The sequence below is a fragment of the Pelodiscus sinensis genome, chromosome 2, assembly GCF_049634645.1.
Source record: "Pelodiscus sinensis isolate JC-2024 chromosome 2, ASM4963464v1, whole genome shotgun sequence".
Lineage (NCBI taxonomy): Eukaryota > Metazoa > Chordata > Testudines > Trionychidae > Pelodiscus > Pelodiscus sinensis.
The window spans coordinates 36,863,188-36,890,743 of record NC_134712.1 but is presented as its reverse complement, the minus strand read 5'-3'; the positions used below and the strand labels follow the sequence as shown (position 1 = coordinate 36,890,743).

General features: G+C 45.0%; 1 protein-coding gene across 11 annotated transcripts in view; it reads left to right on the top strand.

Annotated features, from left to right (window-relative positions):
• The window catches only part of VPS13B (vacuolar protein sorting 13 homolog B), a 999,042-nt gene that overhangs the window by 166,667 nt on the left and 804,819 nt on the right, over nt 1–27,556 (top strand). For 10 of the 11 annotated variants that reach the window (XR_012901295.1, XR_012901296.1, XR_012901297.1 and 7 more), the window contains exons 8-10: nt 20,002–20,270; nt 23,496–23,591; nt 23,948–24,070. Coding sequence is in view for 8 of the 11 variants with exons in the window: in XM_075920304.1 (XP_075776419.1) it covers nt 20,002–20,270; nt 23,496–23,591; nt 23,948–24,070 (488 nt within the window). In the remaining 3 variants the exon portion in view is untranslated. Of the gene's footprint in view, nt 1–5,100; nt 5,229–20,001; nt 20,271–23,495; nt 23,592–23,947; nt 24,071–27,556 lie in introns of all 11 variants that reach the window. The other variant, XM_075920306.1, reaches the window with a different exon arrangement.

The window sequence follows — 27,556 nt, the reverse complement described above, 5'->3', positions numbered from 1 at the left end:
CTTGCTTCCTGTGATGCTGCGGGAGGGGGAGGCAACTGAGCAGAGAGCCAGTTTGTGGTCGGTCCCCCCCAAGGACTGGCTCCCCATGGGTATCGACTCCTGTTTGCCGCCTCCTCTTGCTGCCTCTGATACAGAGGTATCAAGAGGGGGGTAGTGCCTGTATTGATCAGGATTAACTGATGAGCTCAGGCTTATCGTTTAATGTGTAAGTAACTACACGCTAACTTCCTTACTAGAGTACAGTCCTCACTAAAGTCTGTGATAGAAGCCAGGATTCCCAAGTCTCTCCTTTACTTTGTTGCCATCAAGTATTTGGGAAGCTCCTGCAAAAGTGTGTGCATCTTATACCCCTTGGCTGTGTCTAGACTGCGTTTCCGGAAAAACTTGCCAACTGTCTACACTGGCCGCTTGAATTTCCGCAAAAGCACTGACGAGCTCATGTAAGATTGTCAGTGTTTTTGCGGAAATACTATGCTGCTCCCGTTCGGGTAAAAATCTTTTTCCGAAAAACTTTTGCACAAAAGAGCCAGTGTAGACAGCAGAGATTTGTTTTCCGCAAAAAAGCCCCGATCGCGAAAATGGCGATCGGGGCTTTTTTGCAGAAAAGCGCGTCTAGATTGGCCACGGACGCTTTTCCGCAAAAAGTGCTTTTGCGGAAAAGCGTCCTGCCAATCTAGACACACTTTTCCGAAAATTCTTTTAACGGAAAACTTTTCCGTTAAAAACATTTCCGGAAAATCATGCCAGTCTAGACGTAGCCCTTGAATGCTGATCCAGGCAGACGCTAGCAACATACTACAACCATCTGTTAATCTGTTAGGGTATGTCTACACTACAAAGTTAATGCGAACTAACAGCCGTTAGTTCAGATTAACTTTCATAGCGTTTATATATGCAAACCGCTAGTTCGAACTTAATTCGAACTAGCGGAGTGCTTAATTCAAACTAGGTAAACTTCATTCTACGAGGACTAACACCTAGTTCAAATTAAGTAGTTCAAATTAAGAGCTGTGTAGCCACTTAGTTCGAACTAGTTGGAGGCTAGCCCTTCCCAGCTTGCCCTGGTGGTCACTCTGGGCACAACCAGGGAAACTCTTCTGCCCCCCTCCTGGCCCCGGAGCCCTTAAAGGGGCACGGTCTGGCTACAGTGCTTGTGCCAGTTGCAAGCATGCCAGCACCCAGCCAGCAGACCCCACACTTGGCACGGGATGAGCCAGCCACCCGCTACCACCCAGCCCTCCGCCTCTTCCCAGGACCAGTCTGGCGGCTCACAGGAGCCTGCCTGGGGCAGCAAGAGACGGGCGCCTGTCTGGTCTAAAGTGGAGATTGTGGACCTCATCGAGGTTTTGGGGGGAGTCCTCCAACGTCCACGATCTCCTCACTAGCCACAGGAACGCGGCCGTCTACAGCCACATGGCTGACAGCCTGGCCACCAGAGGCCACATGCGGACCCGGGAGCAGGTCCACTGCAAAATTAAGGACCTGTGGCAGGCTTACTCCAGGGCCTCCCAGTCAGAGGCTGACCCGGAGGCATGCCCCCATTACGAGGCCCTGCACTGCATCCTGGAGGCTGAAGCAGTGCATGCCCACCGGGTGGTGATCGACCCCGGAGCAGAGGGACCCGTCCTGGATACGGAGGAGGAGGGCGCCAAGAGCCAGGAGCCTGCAGGGAGCCGACCCAGGACCCTCAAGGCACTCCACAGAGCACATCGCCTGTGTCGTCCGAGGCAAGGGAGGGCTCCACATGTGAGTGCCAACATGCTCCCCTTATGTGTATGGAGGGTGTGGGGGGAGAGGGAGCCCAGGGACTGCTTCTGGGCCTTGTCCACCATGAAGCAGCAGCTGGGTGTCATGTAGGGGCCCTGGCCCGTTCCTCACACGCTGATCTCGCCTTGCAGAGAGGGGCTGGGTTTCACCCACCGTGTCCCCAGGGAGAACTGACCACTGCTCTTGTTTCACCACATCTGCAGCACCTGGGACTGCAGGGCGCACCACCCCGCCTTTAACAGCCACCCATACCCAGGCCAGCAGGTGCACCATGAACCTGGAGGACTACCACCAGCGGCACCTGTGGCTACTGGAGCACCAGATCTGCATCCAGGAGCACTGGGTCCAGGAGGACCTGCGACTGCAGCAGTGGAGCTTGGAGGTGCTGGAGGAGCAGAGCCATGCCCTCAGAGGGTACCTCCAGACGTTGGTGGACAGGTTCCTGCCTCCTCGTGCTCCAGCCCCTGCGGCCGCCCCTGCTCTAGCTCCTCCTCCCACTCCTGCTCCCTCTCCCACTTCCTCTGCACCCCCCATCCCTCCTGCCCCACCCTCCACACCCACTCCCCCCCGACATCTCCGCACCCGCAGTGCTGCGAGACGGGAGAGCCTGCAGGACCCCTAATCCTGAGCTTTCCCTTCCCATCCTCCCCTTCCAGCTCCCTCCTCCCAGGTTTCCCTGTCCCTTCTCCCACCCTCACTCCTCCTTCCCTCACCCCAGTTATGTACAATAAAGAGAGATTTTTGTTGGCAAAACAGGTGTGTTTATTTTACATTAGGAAGGGGGGGTTGAGAAGGGGAAGGGGGTAGGGTGGAAGAAGGCCCCAGTGGGTCATGCAGGGAGAGTTCAGTCATCCTCCTCCACCTGGAAGCTCTCCCACAGGGCTTCCCGGATCGGGACGGCCCCCCGCTGTGCCTCCCGGACGGAGGCAGTATGGGGCCGCACGTACTGGCCAGCCATGAGGTCAGCCTCAGCCATCCAGGCTTGCAGGAAAGCCTCCCACTTCCGTTCACAAAAATTGTGCAGCACACAACATGCTGCCACCACGGGAGGGATATTGTGCTCAGCGAGGTCAAGGCGGGTGAGGAGGCACCTAAATCGTGCTTTCAGTTGGCCAAAGGCCCCCTCGACCACGATGCGGGCCCTGGTCAGCCTGGCATTGAAGGCCTGCCGGGAGGGGTTGAGGTGCCCTGTGTACGGCTTCATGAGCCAGGGCTGTAGGGAATAGGCCGCATCCCCCACCAGGCACACCGGCATGTCCATGTCCCCGACCCTGATGTGGTAGTCGGGGAAGAAGGTCCCGGCCTGCAGCCTCTGGCACATGGAAGAGTTCCGGAACACCCTGGCGTCGTGTGCCTTGCTGGACCAGCCCACATTAATGTCTGTGAACTGGCCCCGGTGGTCACACACGGCCTGCAGGAGGATGGAGAAGTACCTCTTGCGGTTGATGTACTGGGAGTCCTAGTGTTCCAGGGCACGGATGAGGATGTGCGTCCCATCGATGGCCCCCCCTCAGTTGGGGAAACCAAGGGTGCTGAACCCATGGATGACCGCGTCCGGATCGGCGAGGCGGACCACCTTGCGGAGCAGCACCCGGTTGATGGCCTTGACCAGCTGCAGAGAGACACAGCAAACCGCGAATCACTGGGGCGCCCGGGTGGCTGGGAGTGTTCATTCCCTGGCACTGCCCCGCGCCCCACTCCTGGAAGCAACCCCCGTGGGCGGCGTGTAGTACGGCTGGGACAGACCGAACCCTCTGGTGTAGGGCACTTTTGCCTCTTGCGCGCCCCCCCACCCATTTTCCCTGCGGCGGCCCATCCCCTCCTTGTAGCCCCTCGCCCTCTGGCCCAGTGACCGGTGGGTGCTGTACCTGCATGAGCACTGCTCCGACGGTGGATCTCCCCATGCTGAACTGGTTCCCGACGGATCAGTAGCTGTCTGGCATGGAGAGCTTCCACAGGGCGATGGCCACACGCTTCTGGAGGGGGATGGCGGGCCTCATGCGAGTGTCCCGTTGCCACAGAGCAGGGATGAGCCACTCGCAGAGCTCCAGGAAGGTGTTGTCCTTCATCCTGAAGTTCTGTGTCCACTTTTGGTCTCCCCACACTCCAGGATGATGCGGTCCCACCAGTCGCTGCTGGTGTCCAGACGCCAGATGCAGTGTGGCACGCTGGCATCTGGGTGCTGCTGCCGCTCCTCCACAACCTCCGGGGGGGGGGGGGGGAAGACAGGGGGCTGACGTGCACCAGATGGTGCAAGGCAGCCTCCACCTATTGCTGGCAGGCTTGCAGCAGCAAGTCCAAAAACTGGAGCAGCATGACCAGAGTGAGCTCTGGCTCTATGGTGCCAACTGTGGCGGCGTCCCCAAAGGGAAGCACTGACAGGCAGGCGGAGAGAAAAACGCTTTGCTGTCCCTCGGCAAGGTAGGCAAGCAAGCGGAAAAGCTGAGAACCTGCTGTCCAGTGGGGTCCCTTTAAGCATGAGCCTCAGATAGCTTCAGACAGCAGCCACACAAAGCAACTACTGACCTGATGCTCTGCCGGAACCAGTTTCAGTTGTCCTTAAATGCGACCCAGCGTCCAATCAGTGTGGACGCGCTAGTTCGAATTAGCAAAACGCTAATTCAAATTAGTTTTTGGTTCTAGATGCACTAATTCGAATTAGCTTAGTTTGAATTAACTTATTCAAATTAATTTAGTTCGAATTAGTGCTGTAGTGTAGCCATACCCTTAGTTCAAGTGGCAGAAGTCGTGTGGTGGATCTAAAGATTACAACCCATGAGTGTGTCATTTTGATGCCACATGATGAAATCTAGTTTTTTCAGTTTGCTTTCTTGCTCATGCATGCACACAGACATAGATCAACATACATTAAAATAATGTTAAGATTGCAAAGTCAAGGACTCAAAATTTAGGAGATACTGAATTAAGGTTGGAAGTGCAAGCTCAGTTGGATTCCCTTGTTCATATGCCTCATAGTGATTCTTTAATTTCATGATCATATACTACTTTTTTCCACAAAACTCCTGTCATTCCATGCAGGTAATGGAACTGTCCTGGGAAATGCATCAGAGTTATATCATGAAAGAAATTGTATTCTTTAGGACCTGTGCTTCATTTGTTGCTGAATTTGAAATGTATATAGTGAACGAGGCATGGGGCTTGCTGTAAGAGAAAAGATGGTGTTTTGATTGAAGTAGTTGAATGTTGCTCAGAACTGCATTCTATCTGTGCTTCTGCCATTGTGTTCCTATGTGAAGGCAAGTCACTGAAGTTGAATTTTTTTTAATAATCATGAAGTATGTGTTCCTTATTTTCTGGATGTCTGATTTTCAGAAAGACTGAGCACTCACAGCTACATTTGAAGTCAGCTGGAGTTACACTTTGAACTTTGCATATATAATGTGTCAGAAGCCGGGACACAGGAGTATGGCAGTGCATGGTCAGGACAATATGGATAAAAGGTGCTGCTGATGTACAATTTTCTAATATTTATATGGACTTTAATATTAAAACAGAGTCTAGAGTTCTGTTTAATTTTGAGGAGTTTTCATTCTGTTCCAGAGCAAAAGAATTTGCTAAGAAATGGAGTTCTTCTTCGAGTAGTGTCCCTGTGGGTCCTCCACTGCTGGTGTCGGGTCATCCCGGTGCCACAGATCGGAGTTTTCCATTAGCAGTGCACAATTCTCACTCCCTTCTGATGTCTCGCGCAGTCCAGCTCCCTCCAGTTTCTTCTTGGCCACCCCAGGTGGCAGACGGAAAAAGACTCTTCTTATCAATGATTCTAGTTGGACAAGAAATACACTTTTACTGTTAGATATAGTTATTACTTTAATCAGTTTTTCATTTGTTGTTCACAGTTATAGTGTTAGTTGGCTTGTTTCAAAACAAAACAGGTTCTTTTCCTGTTAGAGGTTTCTCAAAAAAAAAAAAAAAAAAAAAAAAGACAAGAACGAAGAAGAAAAACAAACACCATGTGCCCTTCTAAAAACATGGCGACAGCCCTCTTTAACATGCCGGGCTTGCCAGGTTTTAAAAAGTGTGCCACATGTCGAGAGCCATTTTCCAGCCTCGGGTAGCCACGCGGACCGCATAAAATGTTTGGGCAAAGCTGATGCGCCACAAAAATGCCCTCACTACACAAAACTAACCGTGAGGGCATGGCAGGATAGGGAGGCTCAGGATGTTTTTATTTGACAAAGCCCTACAGCCTTTAGAGTCAGACTCTTATGTGTTGACAAAAGAAAAACGGAGAGCTTCCTCTTCTACCATGGCTCCTGCCCACAAAAGAGCTTCACCGGCCCATTCCCTACTACTGGCCTCAAGCTGGATAGTGTTGGGGAAAAACTGGGAACATCGGGCATCACGAAACCATGACTAAAATGGCCTCAGAGTCAGAGGTATACCGAACACCAATGCCCAAACAGCACTAGGTTTCAGAGACCTCACATCAGACCTCTCTTAACCCTCTCTTAATGTCAGACTCCACGCGGTGTTTTATAGCAGCAGCACCTCAGAGCATAGAGTCAGCGGTGGAGTCCCCAGCAGATCCTGGGTTACACATGGCGCTGCTGCTTTGAAGCACCCCCTTCTCTTGCATCCCTTCTTGCTGCCTCTTTCTGATACAGGCAGCAAGATGGGGGGAAGGGAGTGACTAGTTAATGAGTGTGTTGACTATTCAGTAAGCATTTGCTTATCGGATAGTCAACTAGTTGTTCACATCCCTATTTGAAATAAGACTCAAACTCTTAATGATGGAGAATTCTGTCTGGACTCAGGTCCAGGCCAGAGAGTACATCTAGACTGCATTAGTCTGGTGAAAGAAGATATGCAAATTTGGAGCTATTTTGCATATCTTCTGATCATGTTAAGAAGTTTTTTGAAAGTGAAAGCAGTTTAGACGGGTTTTTCCCAAAAGAACCCCCCTTTTTCGAAAGAACTCTGTACACCTCATTTTAGGGATCTTTCAAAAAAGGGTTTGTTTTGAAAACCCCCCATCTGAACTGCTTTCACTTAAAAAAAAAAAAAAAAAAAAAACCCACTTCCGATAACGCGATCGGAAGAAGATATGCAAATTGGCTCTGCATTTTCATATCTTCTTTCGACAGACGAATGTAGTCTAATTGTACCCAGCATGCTGCTGCCTTTACCAGATATCAGCTGGCAGTGACCAGAATACCCATTCTTCAGCTCATTCACTTGGATCTGCTCATGGTAACTCTTTAGAGAAGACCCATAAGACAGCATTTTTTTTTAAGAGACTCCGACTTCAGCATTTTTTTTAAGAGACTCTGACTTTAAAGAAATCTGACTTCTCCAAGTAAGACCATTTCAGAGATCTCACGTCCTCATGTTGAGGTGTCAGGTGCCACTATTACCAACCTCACGTCTTTTCTAAGAATAAAGGCACTAAACATGCTTCAGTACTGAGATTGAACTGCAGAAGCAGAGCATTGCACCACAGGAACTTAAGCACTTCTTTTCTAAGAAGTCAGTACTCACATATTCTTTGTTGCTTTTGGTACCAGTATTGTCATCCAGCATTCTCAGTACCAGAAAAGCACCATGCTTGTCATACGATGAGGATGCCTTAGGAGGCACTGAGATTGTACCATCTATATCTAGCAGGAGAAACCTGCTGGAACAGTTTGTCTGCAGTAACAACAGTGGCAGTGGCTCTGTACTTCAAACTTTCCTGGCACCACAGGAATTTACATAATTCAGATATCTCCTTTTTTTCTGATAAAGGGGAGTCTCTCTTGTTGATCAGATGTTTGAGATAAAGAATCCTCAGGTTGGGATTAAAGTGTGGCTTTTATCCCATACCTTACGGGACTAGAGACTTCCTGTTCTGAGGCGATACAACAGGCATTAGTGATTAAAAAAAAAAGGTCCATTAGATACTTTATCCTCACAAGTGGAAAAGAGTCAGCATTTGGTAGATTCAGAGATGTTCTTCACCTGCTCAGTAGTCTCTCTTGACCATTTTGGACTACCTTCTGGAGTTCAAAAGATGGAATTATCTATTGGTTCCGTCAGAGTATACCTAATGGCCATAACAGCCTTTCATTGCTCAGTTGAGGGATTCTCAGTTGTCACGCAGAGGGTCGAGTGACATTTCTCAGAAGATTGGGGAACCTTTTCCTTCAAATTATGGAACCCACTCGAGTTCGGAATTTCACTCTTTTGCCTTACAAAGTGTTCCTTACAGCCAATGTTTACTTCTTCGCTCATTAATTTATCTATGACTAGAACATTTACCTGCTATTGCTTGGGTCCTTAATTAAATTTTTGTTTTTCTTGATTTAAGCCATTGCTCTGGGGTAGAGCTGGGGATGAGGGGTTTAGTATGCAGGCTTCCCAGGGGAGAGAATACTATCCCACTGCAGCAGCTTAGGGCCAGATGAGACATGCTGCTTTATGGCTGCTGGCACATCTGGGGGAGGGGTGCATGTCCCCCAGCTGAGGCAGGTCCAGGATCATCTGCCCTCTGTGCTCCTCAGCCAGATCGAGGAATGGAGTGAACTGTGCACTTTCCCCTTGCTTCCTGACCAAGGGGAGCAGCCAGTAATGTTCCCTTATGAATGGGAGGTGGGGAGCTGAAGTCTCCCCTGCCCTCTCTAAAGGGCATTGTGGGATAGGGATATACTCAGGGCTGTGGCACTCCAAGACAGGGAAGGGCGGGGGCGGGTACCAGCCAGCCCCTTTCACTTGCCAGATGATTTTCTCTCTCTTCTTTATGGCTTTATGCATCCCCATATGCTTCATGGGAGAATGAGCTTCCAGCCACCCCTAACCAAACCTTTACCTTTCTTTAAGACAAGTTATGATAAGAGTAAGCTATATACTGAATTTGGGGGTCCTATCTCTTACTGTATAGGAGTATTCTTGAACAAACAGATAGACTCACTCATAGTAGAAGATGAGGCTTTCTAGTAGCTATTACTTCTGCTGAACAGGTTGGAGAAATAGGAATGCTAATGGTGTGCCTCCCTTTTTAAACTGTTGTCCGCGAAGGGTGCTCTACTATCTGCCCTCTTGCTCCCCTTCTTTGGCGTGTCCTTTGAGGACTTTGCAGTAGGGAGTGAACAGAGGGGGTTTAGACTTCACAGTCCTACCTAATCTTGGTTCAGGGTTCGAGGATGTGTGAAGGGCACGTGCAGGTCAAGCAGGCAGTGCTACCAAAGTTACATTGGGGATAAGTGCATCTGAAGTGGAATACGCATGGGGACACACATCTTAAAAAAAAAATTCAGTTCTTCCAGTGATGTCCTTCTGGGTTCTCCACTGTTGGTATCGCATGCGCGAGCAGAGAGCAGCATTCCTGCCTTTGAAGTAGTGTGCGCAGCCTACTTTTCCCTCAGTTCCTTCTTTACCACTCTCAGCAAGGGATGGAGCTCATCCCTTTCCTCAGGGTGCTTTGCATATCGGAGAGAAGCAGTTGACAACCAATTGAGTACTTTAGATCAGTGGTTCACAACCCATGGATGTCTTCTCAGGGGGTCGTGGCGCTTAGATTTGGCCATTGGTGGCCATGCAGCGTGGCACTTAGATGAGGCCGCACGGGGGCTAGGTGTGGCCGCGTGGCGTGGTACTTATATAAGGCTGGCCCATGGCTGGGCCCAGCAGTTAGTGGCCTCCACTCCTGTAGTGCGACGCATAGATCTGGCTGGGGGCTGGGCCTGGCAGCCTCCATGGCAGATGAAAAAAGGTTGTGCACCACTGCTTTAGATAGTCAGAGAAAAAATTGAGTACTTTAGATAGTCCTCTCTTTATTCAAACAAAAGCGACTAGCAGCTCTCACTGCTGCACAGCAGCAAGTCCCAGCAGCCAAGTCAAACTGAAACAAAACAAAACACCCTAACGAACAAACCAACTAATAACCCAAGCAGGCAGCTTGGTTTACACAACTTAGGTGGTATACTTTGGGAGACATGTCAATCTTGCCTAAGGACAAGAAATGTGGAAGATGTCGGGAGCCTATGCCAGCCTCTGATGCCCACAGCGAATGCATACACTGTTTGGGGGACACACATGTACAACAAAAATGCGTCCACTGCCACAGCCTGGCAGCAAGGACTCACAAGGAAAGAGAGCTCACAGCCCACACGCTGTCTATTGATAAAGCCCTCACCCCCATAGTTATAAAGGGGGCAATAAGGGCTCGAGCACAAAATCCCCTCAGGACAACCCCTCCAGCTCTTAACCTCAGATGGCACAGTCAGAAACCAGACCGTCACCAGCCTGCTTTCTCCCCACAAGAATCAGTAAAAGGAATGAATTGGGCACCTCGGGCATGGGGAAATCTTGAGCCTCCTCTATGACAGGCTCAAGAGCGTGTTCTAAACAGGTGGTCAAACCACCTGTCAAGGCATCTAAAAGGGCACCTACTAAGTGCCCTGACGTAACAGAGGCACCAATGGCATCAAGGACACCCGGGGTATCCTCAGCACAACATGAGCCCCCTATGCAATCTTTACCACAGACGCCAGGAGGTTACAGGGTTAGTCCCAGCTGCTCTCCAATACCCCTCATCCCTCGGGGTCATGTATTGGGGGACTCATCAATGGCTCACGGGGCATCATCCCACAGCCATTACCCAATGCACAGGCACTATCGAGACAGGACAGGAGGGCCAGAACTGGGCCCCCTGCTCGGCCTTTGACATGGCACCACTCTCATTCCCCATTACCGATAAGGGGCTCGCCATGTTCACCCTCCTTGTCTCAAATCAGTGCCTACCAAGGGGATTCAAGGAGTAGGTTCTCCTCTCATCACTCCTCCCCAGAGAAAGCATATGCACTGTATGGGGCATACAGCTTACCTCATTATCAATATCTTCCCTGGCATCTGGTATGGCACTATTATGACAGACACCATAGCCGATGGCCCCCATATCACTACGGGGCACCTCATCATTCTTCCAGCGCCACTTCTACACCTGCACAGAGGTATGTGACCTCTATATGTTCAGACTCATCGCGTTTCCCATCCAAGGGCACAGACCTAGAGGAAGGGCAAATTTAGGTTGTACCAATGGTCCAGCAATCAGACATACCACCCAATGATAACTCTTCCTCCGCTCCTGATGAAGCAGTTATTCCGAATCTTCCAGCACCTAGTGATAACTTGAAACAGTTCCAGGAACTATTTAAGAGAGTAGCTATCAGTCAGGAAGTAGTTTTATCAGAAAAATTACAGGAAAAACACCACAAGGTCCTAAAGAATCTGCAGCCCTCTGCAAAATCCAAAATTGCCCTGCCTCTAGGCCAGTGGTCTCCAACCTTTTTAAGCACACGATCACTTTTTCAATTTAAGTGCAGTGTAAGATCTACCTTAAACCCAAATACTCTTGCCCCACTTCCTTCCCACCCCTTCTCTGAGCCTCTGCCCCTGCTCCTCCCTTCTCTGAGGCCTCACCCTGCTCACTCCATCTCCCTTCTTCCCCCATTCTCACTCACTTTCACCAGTCTGGGGTAGGTGGTTGAGGTGCAGGCTCTGGTCTTTGGCTAAGGGTTTGGGAGTGTGGGAGGGGCTCCAGGCTTAGCTCAGGGTGGGAGATTGGGGTCCAGGAGAGGGTTCACAGTGTAAGCTCTGGGAAGGAGTTTGGGCACAGGGGGACTTATGTGGTGGAAGGGGCAGGAGGTTGAGTGCAGGAGGATGTTCAGGGTTGGGACAAGAGTTCCGGAAGCAGGGTTTGACTGGGCACTATTTAATTGAGACGGCTTCTGGATGGTGGATCAGTGGGGTTAAGGCAGGCTGCACCACTCCTGAAAGCAGCTGGCATGTACAGCAATGGCTCCATGGAGTCGTGTGTTTCCCCTCATCTACAGGCATTGAGCCCACAGCTTCTATTAGCCATAATGCCCTATTATTGATCAGTGGGAGGTTTGGAGGTTCATCTGGGTTCTTTATAGAGGCAATAGTAATGGCCCACAAAGGACTTCTCTGGACACACAATTGTCAGGGAGTTGGGAACTAGTCAACTTGTGTGTCAGTCTTTCTTAATTCATATCAAGAGGAAAGCCTGCTCCATTCTCAAAGATAACACAGTGGTAATGATTTACCTCCACAAGCAAAGAGGGGACTGCTCATCCCTGCTCTGCCAAGAGGTACTCTAACTCTGGGATTTTGCATTGCTGTTTTCATCAATTACCTTCCAGGACTACAGAATGAACTTGCAGACCATCTATCTAGATAATTTACACATGAGCATGAGTGATCTCTGCAGACAGATGTAGGTGGGTACATTTTCTATCTGTGGTGGTTTGCAGAGGCAGATTTGTTTGCAGAGAGAAAACAGTAAGTGCTAGTACTTCTCCCCTCGCCCCCTGCAAAATCACAATCCTCATGGATGCTTTTCTGTGGCTTGGAACAGGCAAGCTTCTGTATGCTTTCTCACCAATCCCACTGTTCAGAATGTTATTAAAAATCAAACAGGATCATGCTTCAGTCACACAAATATGGCCCAGCTTGAGCGTGGGAGCACTGGTTCTTGCCTCTCCTATCATTTTTGTTGAAAGCTCTGATAATGCTTCCTGGGGAACCATGCCTAATTTCTCAATATTATCATTGCTTATTCCATCCAAACTTGTAGACCTTTAATAGCCTGGATGCTCTATAGGTAGGCTCTCAAGAAGAGTCTTATTCAAAAGAAGTTGAGGATGTGCTATTAATTAATAGTGGTAGAAATGTAGCTGTGTCAGTCTGGTGCAGCTGAAACAAAAAACAGTACTGTTTAGCACTTTAAAGACTAACAAGATGGTTTAATAGGTAATGAGCTTTCATGGGCCAGACCCACTTCCTCAGATCAAATAGTGGAAGAAAATTGTCACAACCATATATACCAAAGGATACAATTAAAAAAAGTAAACACATATGAAAAGGACAAATCAAATTTCAGAACAGAAGGGGGATGGTAGGGGGGAAGGGGGTGAGGTAAATGTCTGTGAGCTAATGATATTAGAGGTGATAATTGGGGAAGCTATCTTTGTAATGGGTAGGATAATTGGCTTCTTTTTTCAAATTTGAGCATAAAGTGTCGAATTTAAGCATGAATGACAGTTCAGAGGATCTCTTTGAAGTGAAGTTTTAAAAGGTCTTTGAAACAGGATGCAGGTAATCAAGTCGTTGAGACAATGTCCTTTCTGGCTGAAATGGCAAGAAACTGTTTTTTCTTTGTGATCTTGTCTGATATCTGTTTTGTGGGCATTGATCCTTTGGCGAAGTGTCTGAGACGTTTGTCCAATGTACATAGCAGACGGACATTTTCGGCACATGATTGCATAAATTATATTTCTGGATGCGCAGGAATATGTGTTCTTGATCTTATAACTCACTTGGTTGGGTCCAATAATGGTATCAGCAGAGTGAATATGTGGACAAAGCTGGCAATGGGGTTTGTTGCAAGGGAAGGTACCAGGGTTGGTATTAGTGTGGTATGTCCTGTGGTTGTTGGTAAGAATCATCTTGAGGTTAGGTGGTTGTCTATAAGAGACTATGGGTCTGTCTCCCAGAGCCTCTTGGAGTTTAGTATCCTGTTCCAGTATAGGCTGTAGTTTATTGATAATGTGTTGGACAGGTTTAAGTTGGGGGCTGTAGGTGATGACAAGTGGTGTTCTATTGTTTGTTTTCTTGGGTCTGTCTCGAAGTAGATGGTTTCTAGATATTCGTCTGGCTCTTCCAATTTGCTTTTTTATTTCTCCGGGTGGGCAGTTGAGGTTTATAAATGCTTGGTAGAGATCCTGAAGTTTCTGGTCTGTCAATGGGATTAGGTCAGATGTGGTTGTATCGAAGGGCTTGGCTATAGATGATGGATCGTATGGTGTGTTTTGGATGGGAGCTGGAAGCATGTAAGTAACTGTATGAGTCGGTGGGTTTTCTGTAGAGAGTGGTGTCTAATTTTCCATTGTTGATTTGTACTGTGGTGTGCAGGAAATGGATCTCTCGTGTAGAATGGTCCAGGCTGAGGTTGATGGTGGGGTGTAGGTTGTTAAAATCTCTGTGGAATGTCTCCAGTGTTTCTTGGCCATGCGTCCAAATCATAAAGATGTCATCGATGTAGCGTAAGTAGAGAAGGTGTGAAAGGGGACGGGAGTTGAGGAAACGTTGTTCTAGGTCAGGCATAAAGATATTAGCATACTGTGGGGCCATGCGTGTACCCATGGCTGTGCTGCTGATCTGGAGGTATAAGATGTTCTCAAACTGGAAATAATTGTGGGTGAGAACAAAGTTACATAGGTCTGCTATCAGATTGGCCGTGGTGTCCTCTGGGATAGTGTTTCTAATTGCTTGTAATCCATCTTCATGTGGAATGTTGGTGTATAGAGCTTCTACATCCATGGTGGCAAGGATGGTGTTATTGGGGAGGTTATCAATGTTTTGTAGTTTCTTTAGGAAGTCAGTAGTATCTCAGAGGTAGCTGGGGATGTTGGTTGCGTAGGGTTTGAGAAGAGAGTCTACATCATCTCTGGTATCGGCACACTCACTACGGGTTTATCCAGCTATGTAGACTCTCTTCTCAAACCCTATGCAAGGTTTACCTATGTCCTCATCTGACGTTTTTTTCAATATTGGTGTCTAATCTGTATATCAACCAGTCAACTTACATACTTTGTCTTCCCCAGAACTTATTTAAATAAAGATGAGGAGGGGCTGCGTATTTCTGATAATCAGGAGACCATTGGCGTTCTACCCTAATAGGTTCAAGTAGTTCCTCTTGTCTGTGTAGCTGTTTGTGGCAGTCACAGACAGGATGAAAAAGAGCTCTCAGTATCTTCTTAAAGAATTTAATCTAGGATGGATTTATTTTTCATTTGTGCTACAGCTTGGCTAATGTTACATCACTAAGCAGAGTGACACCACATTTGACAGGATTGCAAGTGACCTCTGCGGTCTTTCTTGCTCGAGTGCTTATCCAAGACATTTTTAGGAAAGCCAGTAGGTCTTAAGTGTACATATGGGCTTTCTGTTATGCCATCACTCACCATTGTAAAGACTATGAGAGATTTGGACAAGTTGTCTTCCAGTTCTTATTCAAATAGACTTCAATCCTATTTCCTGATTTCACTACTTGAGAGTTCCAAGAGCAAACTGCACATGCACAATCATTTGAAGAAAAAAATGCTTACTAATCTGTAACTGTTGATGTTGGAAATAAGTTGCACATGTCTATTCCGCAACCTGCCCCCTCACTCCTCTTTATGGGAGTATTTGTCTAGAAGAAACTGAGGGGGTTCAGAGTGTCTCTATCCTTCATTCTTGCACATAGTGTGCAGCAGCAGAAGGCACTCAGGCTGCTGCAAAGGGTACTACTGAAGGTAATTTTTTTCTAGTCGTGCACAGAGCACAAACACACTAAGAGTGACAAGTGTACAGAATATCATTGAAAACATCAGTTAAGGAACAGGTTAGTAATAGCTTTTCCTCTCCATGGCTCAGGTTCATGCTACAGTGGTCTTTTTGACTGTAACCATGTAACTTCTTTCTCTTCAGTCTTCTCAGCTGGTTCCTCTTCAGTCTCAGCATTTTAGAAAAATTGAAACCACCTTCTGTCTCACCATTCAATAGAATCCCTTTTATGGACTATTACTTTTATCCATATATAACTTAACCCCTTAAATCTCAGTTCTTTTTTGCTGAATTTTTGCCCTGATTCTCTTTTATCAGAACTTGAAAAATTACTTAATATCTGGGATTTCTTAACCAGAGAAATCCCATGCTGTCTTGTCCTCTCAAATCCACCTTTTGCAGTTTAAAAAGGACAAAATAGTTGTATATGGTTTATAGTCCTGTCTATATTTAATGGTAAATTATTATAATTGAGCTTAGTATTGAAACTTGGCAGTTGTAACTTTCTAAAGGTCCCGTTTTTTGTATACCATATTTAACTTTTGGCTTTCCTCTGCTCCTTTCCATTCCATCTCTTCATTTTGGAGTAGTGGGACTTTTTGCCAACATTGGAAGACAGAGTGCATTGGTTTACATGAGTGATTCTCAAAGTGTGGTCCACGGATCACTAGTGATCAGCAATTTTGTTGTAGGTGGGCCATGGGCTGAGAGCTCTGACCCCTAGGGGGATCCCACTTGGGCATTCCAGCTCCATACTACCCTGCGAGGTTTGAGCACTGGTGCCAGCCTTTCCCAGTGGGGGTGGGAAGAGGAGGAGCCCCAAGCCTCACAAACCAGATCCAGCTCATGGGGGCAGGATGTGGCTTTGCACACTTCTGCTCCCCCCTTCCCCTGGCTGGTGAAATGGCAGTGCCTGGAAACCGCTTGCATGGAGGCTTTCCCAGCTATTCCCACTGGCTGGAATCCCCAACAATGGGAGCAGCCAGGAGCACTAAGACAGATGAGCACCCCCATCCCGCTCATGCCCAATCCGCAACCCCCATCACCATCATGTACTCCTTCCACCCAGACTCTCCACCCCTAGCCCATTCCTGCACCCTCTCTCTCTCCCAGCCAGACCTTGCATCCCCATCCCTTTCTGCACTCATTTTGTCATAATGGGTGGTGGGCTGGTTGTCTGTGGAAAAGTTTGCATTCAGCAGAATGGGCCATGGGCCCAAAAGTTTGATTATCACTGGTTTACATGGTACCCTAAGGCAATCTGTACAATTAAGAGGCTCAAAATTAAAAATGGCAACTCAAAATTAGCAGGAGTTGATGATACTCAACTCAGACAAGCTTTCTAATAACTTAAAGAGAGTATTGTTTGCTTTGTTTCTATCCTTGCTTTTGATTACCTGTCTTTTTCTTCTACTCCTTATTTTAGTTCTACATTTTATACTTAGTTTCCTTCTTTATTCTTCCACTTGGTATCTTTTTACACATTGCCTGTCTCCAAACCTAGAGAATCTTTTTTCTTCCTAAAAATCAAGTCACTGGGACTGATTACAATTTTCTTTCAAAATTCAGTTATTTTTGTTAGCTTTCTACTGTTAATCTCTAAATCAAGGCATTCTTCTGACTTCTTTCCTTGCCCGTTTTTAAGTTAAATATTCTGATTCATAAAATGCATGAATATAACATAATATACAAATATGAGTAATTTGTATCCCTTGCCTGTCATCCTGTTCCTCTTCTTTTTTTGACCAATTTTAATTCTTGGTGGTCAAATTTAGATTTTTACTTGTTTTAAGCTAATGACTGTTCCCTTTTCTCCATGAAGCACTATACTCACATATTGTTGTAATATTTAGGCAACATTATATTGTAACAATATTCAGGCTGTTGTACATAACTAGTAAGGTAGTCACTAGGAGTGGGGCTTCCACTGTTACTTCTTATTACCTGAGCTATAACAGGGAAATTCCAAAATTTAGATTGGCAGAGAAGAAAGGAGATGCTTACAGAAAACAATGAAAATGGGAGTATGAAATGGGAAATTATTTCAAAATTAGAAGAAAATTAAAAATACCTTTTGACTCATTTTCCTCTTTCACAGTCAGTTCTGTTCTATTGAAGTCACTGAATGATGTGTCACGAACCTCAGTGGGAGCAAGATCATACCCTTCTTTCTTACTTTAACATCTGTTGACTCATTTTCCCTCAGTTCTGAACAATAGGGTTTTTGTTCCTGGAATATGCCATATGTTGTTTAGTTTGTGCTTTTCTTGCTTGTAAGAGAAGTCCTCTTTCAATTCATTTTGACATAGCCATCAGCCATTAGCTACTGGTTTTTTTCCCATTATTGTGATGATTATTCATTATTTTGCAGTTACACCTTAAATTAAGGGCCTATTGAGTTAGCTGTACAAATTTGAAAAATAATAACCTTGTCCCAAAAGAACTGTCTAAGGTTAGTCTCATAAGCAAGAAAGATTCTTAAATTGTCATTAAAATCATTAGTACTTTGAAGGGCAGAGAAGAAAGTAGTAAATATAAAAAAAGATGATGCTTTGAACAAATATGATCATCACGTCACTCTGCGTCCTATCTGCCCCTTCCCTCTCTCAGCTCAAGCCTGACCTCGCTGTTTCCCCGCGCCACTTGGAATTGTTATTTTAAAACAAGTCCCTACTCCCCTTCTTCCACCCTCACCCCAAGGGCTTTCAATGCCAAGGAACATGGCGCAGTAGCTGGCAGACACCACATGGCAGCTGTGATAGCCCAGGTGCGGTGGGGAGGGTATGGTGCTTGGGACAGCAGCATGGGGATAGGCACTAGAAGTGGGGCTTCCAGCCAGGTTTATGTGCTAGGAGAAGGCTCTTGGGGATTCCCCTGCTGCCAGGCTTTTGGGAAGTTGGGTGCGTGGTGCCCGACTGCCTGGAGTCCAGCTGCCCCTGTGAAGACTTACCCCCTCCCCTGTGGGTGCACTTACTGCAGCTGTCAGAGCACCCCCAAACAGGGGAGCTGCTGCTCAGACGTGTATGGTCTTTGCCTTCAGCTCCCGGCTGGTGGATGGGCAGCCCTGGGCTCTGTGGGCAGGCCTGGGGTAGTGAGCAGCACAGGTGGGACCACATGGGGGTGTTACTCGGAAGGGCTGAGGTAAACAATTGCTGTGGGCAATTTAATTAAAGCCTAATGCGCCTCCCCCACAGAAGCCAGATTTGACCTGGTACCCGTATCTATCACCAGTGACCAGCTAGTCACAAATCAGGTCAGAGACAGAATTTAGTGCCAAACCATATATTTTAAGAATGTGAACACGTATCAGTCAACAAGAAAACAGTAAATGTCCCACCCTAGCCTGGAAGAAAAGGAGATAGGAAAGATCCCGTATACAAAATGGGTTATACTTAAAACACTGAAGGCAGCGATGGATGCCTGTGACCTTCTACCTCACGGCTAATTGGAAGCCTTGAGGAAGGACTGCAGAGAGATCCCTTGGGGTCCCGATAAGTTCTGGATCCTGAGTAGGTCCTCGAAGTAGATCCTTGCCTCTCCACGTGGTGGACACCCTCTGGATTCCTTATCACCAATCCTTCGGGTAGGTGAGGTCCGTAGGTGCAAAAGATGATGGTACAGTCCCAGAGTCCAGGATCACCAGTCCCCAAAAATCCTTACAGACGGGAGGGTTCAACTAGTGCTGGACGTGAGCAGCCTTGGCCAGGCCATGTGTGGATGGCACTCCTCAGGGTTGACAGACGAAGATGAACAATAACACAGCTACAAGTGGATTGATGAAGACCAATGGATGGATAGAGGAGAGCCAACCCAAACCATTCTTAGGGGAGGGTTTATAAGGACAGTAATGCAGGAAACTGGGTTAGTGAGTGGGGTGCAACAGCGTAGGGTGGTGTACACAGGGAAAAGGGTGCCAGGTGCATAATCTGGCTGAGAGGCATTGGATTGGTGAGGGGTGCACAGGTTTAGAGCCGTATGCAGAGGCCAGAGAGTGGAGTGCAAAGCCTTCTTCAGAGTGTTTGTGGTGGGAAGAGACACTGCTGAGGTGAAAAGGGATCAGCAGACTCCATTTTGAATCATAAACTCCATTTTAAAAGCACCAGCCTGGGTAACGGGAGAGGATGGGATAGCGTTCCCTGCACTGCTGCTTTCCCCAACTCAGCAGGCTGCAGTGACCCAGAGCAAAGTGTGCACATGGCACTACCTGTACCTCACTGTGCCTACAATGGGTGTGCAGGGACACCTGTGCCTCCCTGGCCGCCTGGATTTAGAGACGGGCCTGGCATGTGTTGCAGCTGGGAGGAGGAGAGCTAGAGTTGGGGGGTGAGAGAAAGGTCCCAAGGTGCTGGGGGATGGAGGGTGGGAAGGAGAAGGGGCCTGGGCTGGTGGGGGAGGGGAGGGCGACGGGATCCTGACTCACGGGAGTGGAGGGAGAAGAGGCACGGACTGGTGCAGTGGGGGGAGGAGGGAGAATGGGGGCTTAGGATGGCCTGGCAGGGGACGGAGAAGGGGTCCCAGCTGGCGGGGGTGGGGGGAGGGAGAAGTGACCCAGGCTGGCATACCCGGAGCCCAACCCTCCCCAGTGGCCGAGGGGAAGAGCTGGGGTTGCTAAGTGCTGCTAACAGGGGGCACAGTCCCCTAGTACATATAAATAAATATATAAAAATAAATATATAATATTTATTTTAAGTGCTTAGGAAGCCTTAGAAGGATGCTTTAATTTATATATAAACAAATCTGATGGCATTAAAAGACTAGAGACAAGAGAATGGGATGTGTGAAACTTATTCCAGATAATTGCTTATATGTTATAATAGTGGGCATTGCATAAAAAAGATTCTTTAATCATTGTCAAATTGAAATTTGACTTATATTTTTTATCAAAAGGTACAGAAGATGAAACAGTTTCAGATATGCAATATTCTACCCAGTGTATTAACCAAGAACCCTACATGCATCAAGATGATGATCAGCAGCAGGGATGGGTTTCCTGGGCCTGGTCTTTTGTTCCTGCTATTGTGAGTTATGATGATGGAGAGGATGACTTCACTGGAACAGAATGTGGAACTATACTGCATCAGCAGAAATCCCAGGTCCTTAAGGATCCTATTATTTCTGTTGGGTTTTACTGCACAAAGGCAACTGTGACATTCAAGGTAACTACGTCTCTACATTATAGAGAGTCTAATAACTGTTTTGCTGAGCAATGAATTAATGTACAGGCAGTCCCCGGGTTACGTACAAGATAGGGACTGTAGGTTTGTTCTTAAGTTGAATTTGTATGTAAGTCGGAACTGGTACATATTGTAGGGGAAACTCTAGCCAAACATTTCTCCAGAGCTCAGTTTTATTCTCCCACACCTCACTTCCCTCAGTCCTTTATTCTCAAGCTGAGGTGTCTGCTATGCTTTCTTCCCTAAGTCGATGTCCTGGCGATTTGGCTCACCAGACTCACTCCCATGTTCAGCCCCAGCCTTGTCCCCCTTGTCCATATCCACATGGTCCCTTGCTCCAACTCCTGGGGAAGTGACCCCCGCACCAGAGGTGGCGACAGTGGCGGAGGCACCCCGCACTCGCTGCGCTCCCCCCCCCCCCCCGCCGTTCGTAACTAAGGATCCGACGTAAGTGGGAATGACCTAACCCGGGGACTGCCTGTATTAGATTTCAGTGGTGGGTCGTTCCTCTCTTTAGTAAAGAGAGGTAGAATATATATTACTGAAAATATGAAGCAATTGAAAAGGTTTATTCTTCATCAAAAGTTGCAGTTAAGTTGGGTTTGTGAGCCTTGATGATTGATACAAAATTTAGTTCAATGGGAAAAAAAAATCTAGTTCTGAAGAGAAACCATTTTGATGTAGCACTAAATAAAAAATCTTTAAAGAAAAAGTCCTTAATACCAAAGAGTATCCATGAACATTCATTTTAATGTTTAATATAATCTTCTGAATCTATATGACTTTTATGTAAATTAATTTTGACATCTTGTAAAAGTACTTTTACTGATATATCGATTATATCAGTTATTTTCTTTACTGTATAGTAATGGTTACTCTGGAACACCCAAGATTAAAATAAAATTTAGTTGACATAATTTTTAAATACTGGAATTTCAATTCTGAGTAACCTTAGGAACAGTAAAGTAAGAACTTTTTTATATTTAGAGAGGATAAGAGAGAATTAATAATCTCAAATAATAGATGAATAAATTCTGCTTATTCCTGTTGAGAATTTTCAGATAGGAATACTTACTTGATAGTCATTGATTTTATGTAGTGTTGTTAATAACTTAATTACTGAGAAAAACTCATATTTACTGGAAGGAATTAATTTGATAAAAAACTGGCATCAAGTTTAGCAAAATATTTAAATGCATGCCAAATTTTATATCCATGAGTAGCCCAAAGTTAGACTACTAAAGAGTTTATAGTGAGGCACATGTTGAATAAAGCCCAGAATGTTTTAGAGCAGGAAATGCTGGATGGAGAATCTGCATTTAAAAAACAAAAGTTGATGAAAAAGGGATAAAAGTTTCAACCACTTCATCTCTAAAAGTTGCTAATTATTGGACACTTGAATGTGATATAGGAATGTGAATAATTTTATATAAAATATTTATTAGGTCCTTGGAACATATCTTGTTTATTTGTCATGTTCCCTGTTCAGTTAAAAATGTTAATTAATATGAATGGAAGAAAATATATAGCTTTCCCATCATTTTCCTTTATTTAATTTTGTTTAAAAGAATGTGAGCAACAGTTTTAAAAAAATGCAGTTGGAACTTAAACAGTTTTGCTTTGTTTTGTATTCCCAAGTGCAGTATTGAATCTTGGTTTTACAGCTCTTGCTCACATGAGAAGTCCTACTGAAGTAATTGGAACTATTTACATCAGTGGTTCTCAACCTTTCCAATGTACTAATGTACCACTTTCATGAGCATGATTTGTCTTAGGTACCCCCAAGTTTCACCTTACTAAAAAAAACTATTTACTTACAAAATATACATAAAAATAAAAAAGCGTTAAGCACACTATTACTGAAAAATTGCTTACTTTCTGATTTTGTATGAAATTTTAGTTAATACAGACTTTGCTAGTGATTTTTATGTGGCTTGTGAAATTAGGCAAATATCTAGATGAATTGCTGTATACCTTGGAAGATCACTGTGTTGTGAACCACTGATTTACATTACCGAGGGTTTCAGGATCTTAATGTTTGTGGAAGTGGTAAAATTTACTGATAAATTATGGCCTCTTGCATTTGATATTTTTAGAATGTAAAGTGGTATATGAGAAGCAGTATGGTGACATAGAAGGAAAACATTAGAATTCATTGTTCTGCTTGCATGCAAAGAATGTATGGAATTAATTTGTGGTTCATATTTTGGTCAAAAAATAAGGTCAGGTTTCTGCATTAGCATTTTGAACAGTTGATTCCATTCCAGCTGAAAAATCATGCCAAATTAAATGTAGCATTTTTGTAATAATGTTGAAAATTGTTCTTGTAATGTCTGAGTTCTTTTAATCAATTAATTGCTTTTCCTCCACAATAATTGCACACAGCTGAAGGATGATCAGTTTTTTTAAACCAATGTTACTCGAGCTTTTGGATTACAAAATTTTACATAGAAAAAGCAGTCCTTTGTGTACAACCCTGGAAATAACTAAATAATGAGAGCTGGTATATACTTTTAATAAAAATTAAAACTTGAATTATTAATTTCAGCTGATCAAAAATATATAAAACAATGTAAAGCTAAAAAAAAGTACTAAAATGTATCCCCTTCGTTATTATGTATCTTTTCACTACATATAATGGAGCATTTAACTGTACTTATCGAACTTTATATTTCTTTACTGCTTTAAGATTTTCATAAATATCTGCATTTAGCGCATAGAAAATAAAATTTAATAGAATTTTATTTTAAAATAACATCTGAAACAAGAAATCTAGGTATGATTCAAATTCATGGTGTTTCCTTCAATGTTATTTATGCAGTGAATTATTTATTATGCTGCATAAGTGTTTTAATAAGTTTTTGGATTTTAGAGGTGTTCGTAAATTGGCATATGTATTGCAGTTGTATATCTGTTTTATCTTTTATCCATTGCTGATATTAAAAAGCTCAATAAAATACTACAGTATTTTAAAACTTTCTTAGCAATACTTGAGATTAAATTGGCATATTGAACTAGAAGTTCTCGTATTCTAATATGGATAATGCGTTACAACTGTTTTTACTGCACCTGTTTCCCGCCTAATAGTACATTTTGGCCTATGCTAAAGTTTAATTTGTTTTCATCAATTCTGTATAGTAATGACAGATTATTGCTTTTAATGCTAATACTGTGGCTTATATAAGTGTTTATCATATTGTTTCATAGCTTACTGAAATGCAAGCTGAAAGTAGTTATTATAGCCCTCAGAAAGTAAAATCCAAAGAAGTTATACGTTGGGAGCAAGAAGGAACCACAATTGAGGTATTCCATTACAACTAAACTTTTCAGGTTATAGTAAATGCCTTAGCAAATTGATGAATAATTGTATTTTTATTAAACATTTTGAAATGGTAGTTAATATTTGGTTGTGTATTTCTATTTTATTGGTTAACTAAAGTAATCCCTATTCTCAATACAAAGTTAAGACATCAATGCACTAAGATTTGGTAACAGTGTATTTCTAAGTATGATATTATTTAATTAATGTATTGCATAATTAAGAACTACATTAGTAAAGCTTACCATACATTTTAATTTTCTCTACTTTTTTGGGTTTTAGTCTTTAATATCTTCAGTAGTATAGCATTTGTTATATTACTTTTTTGTACCTCTGATAGGTGCTTATGATGGGGGAACCGTTTTTTGACTGCCAAATAGGTTTTGTTGGTTGCCAAGCAATGTGCCTTAAAGGAATAATGGGGGTTAAAGACTTTGAAGAGAATGTGAACAGAAGTGATGAAGTAAGTACATTGAAATACTGTTGATTGTTAAATACATATTAAGAAATATTTAATATGTGGACAAAGGGTATGTTCTCATAGGAATCCTGTGTTTAATGGTAATGTGTATAACTGGCATGGTTTTGAGGAACTATCTCACTCAGAGTAACGATGCTATACACTTACTAAACCATAAAAAACTATAAATTTATTTCTTGAAAATGCAGTTTCCTGCACATTTATTTGCCAAATGTTTTGTATTTAATAATCCTATAGCTACTAATACTTTATAGTTATACAGCACCTTCTAGCTGCAAATCTCTTTTTCAAAGACACTTGTTTTGCAACAATCATGACATGTATTATAGTTTGTGTTGAATCATGGCTGCCTATTTGAATTGAATCCTGTGAACTTATCTTTCTCCCTGCAACAACCATGGTTTTTCTTTGATTGCTTGCTCATGTTAATTTCCTTTGGGTGGGGAGTGCACAGTTCTCTGAGATTTTTGCCTTAGAAGTATCTCTAGGAGAGGCTGTGGTGCTCTCTTAGGTGCTGCCCTCGTGTTGATAAATTAGGTGCTGCCAGTCCTATGCTTCTTCTTTCTTCTTACCACCCATGGTGGTTGTTTAAGGTGCTTTTCTTTTGCCTAACAAGTGATCACTGGTTCACTCCTTTTCTTCAAGTTTTTAGTGTATTGTTTATATAGTTAGTTAGTTGTTAAGTACTGTAGTTAGTAAGTTAGAGTCCTGGTGGGGAATTAGCTGCAGGTGGGATATGCCCTGTTCTCTACGTTTTGCCTGTAATAAGCATATCACTGACTGCCTTAGCAGTTGCTTGAAATGCTTGGGGGGAATCACAAGTGAAGGACAAGTTCTTCATCTGTAAGAAGTTTAGTCCAGAACACAGAAAAAGTGTGATATTCATTTGAAGTCCTCCTCATGGAGACTGCCCCCTGCCTGGCCTCAGAGCCTTCTTAGCTGGATTCAGCTCCCTTTGGCATCGGTGTGTAGTGCTCTTTTGGCACTGCTCCCCTTTGCCAGTGCACAAAAAGAAGTCAAAGCATCACAACTCTCAGACACGGGGTAAGAAACGCCAAGGGGCACTAAATAAAGGACCCAGTTCAAGCCTCCCACCCATCCTGGAGCAACATGGTGGTGCCTCCCGAAAGGACCCTCCTTAGGCCCCTGAGGGATCCACCACCATCTACAAGTCAGGATAGGGTATCAGGCGCATAGTGGGGCTGACACCTTCTCAATCCATCATGGCACCTAGAGAGCAAAAATCTCTCCTAGCACAATGGGCATTGTATTCTGCAGTATCCCTGACAGTCTTCCCACGAGGGGAAGCCATAACCCTTGAGAGGGTGAGTGAACTCCCACCAGTCTCTGAACTGGAGGCAGCAGATTCAGTCACCATGCCCAGGTCTCCGCAATAACTCTGGTCTCTCATCCTCAGCTTCATTTTTTGCCACTGCAAGCATGGTTGGCATCCATTTACATCCCCATCAGACTTGATCTACACTAGATAATCTGTGTGCTAAATAATGAATAGTCATTGCTGGATTGGTGGTTAGAACCCCAATTGGCTTTGGAAGGAGTTCCTTTTGTTGCCCCATCCCTGTTGCTGATCCTGGTTTCCAGTGCCTCTGACCTGGGCTGGGAAGCCAATGTGGATGAGATCAGTACACAGGGCCACAGGTTGCAGGAAGATCACTCTCTTCACATAAACATCAGGGAGATTTGTTTGGCCTGCCAGGCTTTCCTGCCCTATCTAGATGGCAAAGTGGTACGAAGTCTGACAGATAATACTGCTATTGTGTATTACATCAATAAGCAGGGCAGAACCAGGTTGTCGGTCCTTTGCCAAGAAACTCTCACCTTTGGGCCTTCTGTGTGCAGAATGCTGTTTGTTTGGTGGCAGCACATCTTTCCCAGGATTGTTAGCAAATTCTCAGCAGGACTTCCTTTTCTTGCCATGAGTGGTCATTCTGTCCAGAGGCAGTTAGTGTAATCTTCCAGAGGTGAGGAACTCTCCTGGTTGAATTGTTTGCATTCAGTCAGAACAGGAAGTACCATGTGTTCAGCTTGATTCGGGGGATAGACAGGGAGTCCCCCTCAGATGCCTTTTTACTCCCTTGATTGGGAACTATGATGCTTGCCTTCTTGCTGGTGGCCTTCATCCAGAGTCCTCATAAAAATCAAACAAGACAAGGCAATGGTCATTCTGATAGTTCTGGGTTGGCCTTGCCAGCACTGATTTAGCATACTGCTGGATTTTTCCATAGTTTCCCTGCTGAAGCTGCCTCTTTGGCTGCATCTGCTCTCCCAGAATAATGGTGATGTTCTGTACCTGAACCCGGTGACTCTGCATTTGACAGATTAACTACTGCATGGCTGAATGTGGAAGAACAGGAGTGAGTCCAGCAGGTCTTGTTGTATAGCAGAAAGCCCTCCACTAGAGCTACTCACTGGCCAAATGGAAAAGGTTCATGTGCTGCTTCTTGGACCAACGTACCTGGGCCAAATGGGCCTTGCTGTAGGCTATCCTGGACTAACTTAGGCTCCTTAAGCACCAAAGGTTACCCCTGTCATTGATTAAGGTCCACTTGGCAGCTGTTTTGGCCTCCTGCTCTCATTCTAGTGCAGGTTGGTCTTTGCACACAACATTATGGTTTAGTTTTTGAAAGGTCTGAAGTGAGTCTTTCCCCATGTTTGGGGCCTGGTGCTCTTGAAGCTCATTAGTTCCCCCTTCAAGCCTATGTCTCCCTGCTCCCTTCTTTCCTGGAAGGTTTCTTTCCTTGTTGCAATAACATCTGCCCACAGGATCTCTGAGATCAGGGCATCTACATTGGACTCGCTCTATACTGTATTGAACAAGGACGAGGTCCAACAGTGGCTGCATCCTGCCAAAACTAGTTTCTCAGTTTCCTACCAGCCAGAACAAAACTGCCTCAAATGGTGATTTTTAACTGACCACTTGACTAGGACTCAGGTCTCATTAGTTGACTTACTGGCCCAAGTATCGATTCAAGGTATCTGCAGGACCACTGCTTGGTTACCTATCCACACGTTTACATTGCATTATATACTTAACAGCAGATCTGAGAAGGTGCTGGCTTTGGAAGAGCAATATTACAAGCTGCATGACAATGAGCTACAGGGATACTGCTTGGGAGTCACCTAGAATGAATTCGACGTGAGTAAGCATTCGAAGAAAAAATGGTTACCTTTTCATCACTGTTGTTCTTTGAGATGCACGGCTCATGTCTAGTCCATTACTCTCTATCGGAGTTGCTGGCAAGAATGATCTGGGAGAGTGTAGAGCCAGTAGTGCCTAATATACTGTCACATGAGGACAGCACATCAGAGGGTGACGCAGCTGACCTTACGGATACTGCTAAGGCAGAAATCTCTGACAACTGTGCATGTGAACATAAGCCTCTAGAATGGAATGGATATAAGTAACACATCTCAAAGAACAATAGTTATGAAAGGAAGGTACATGTT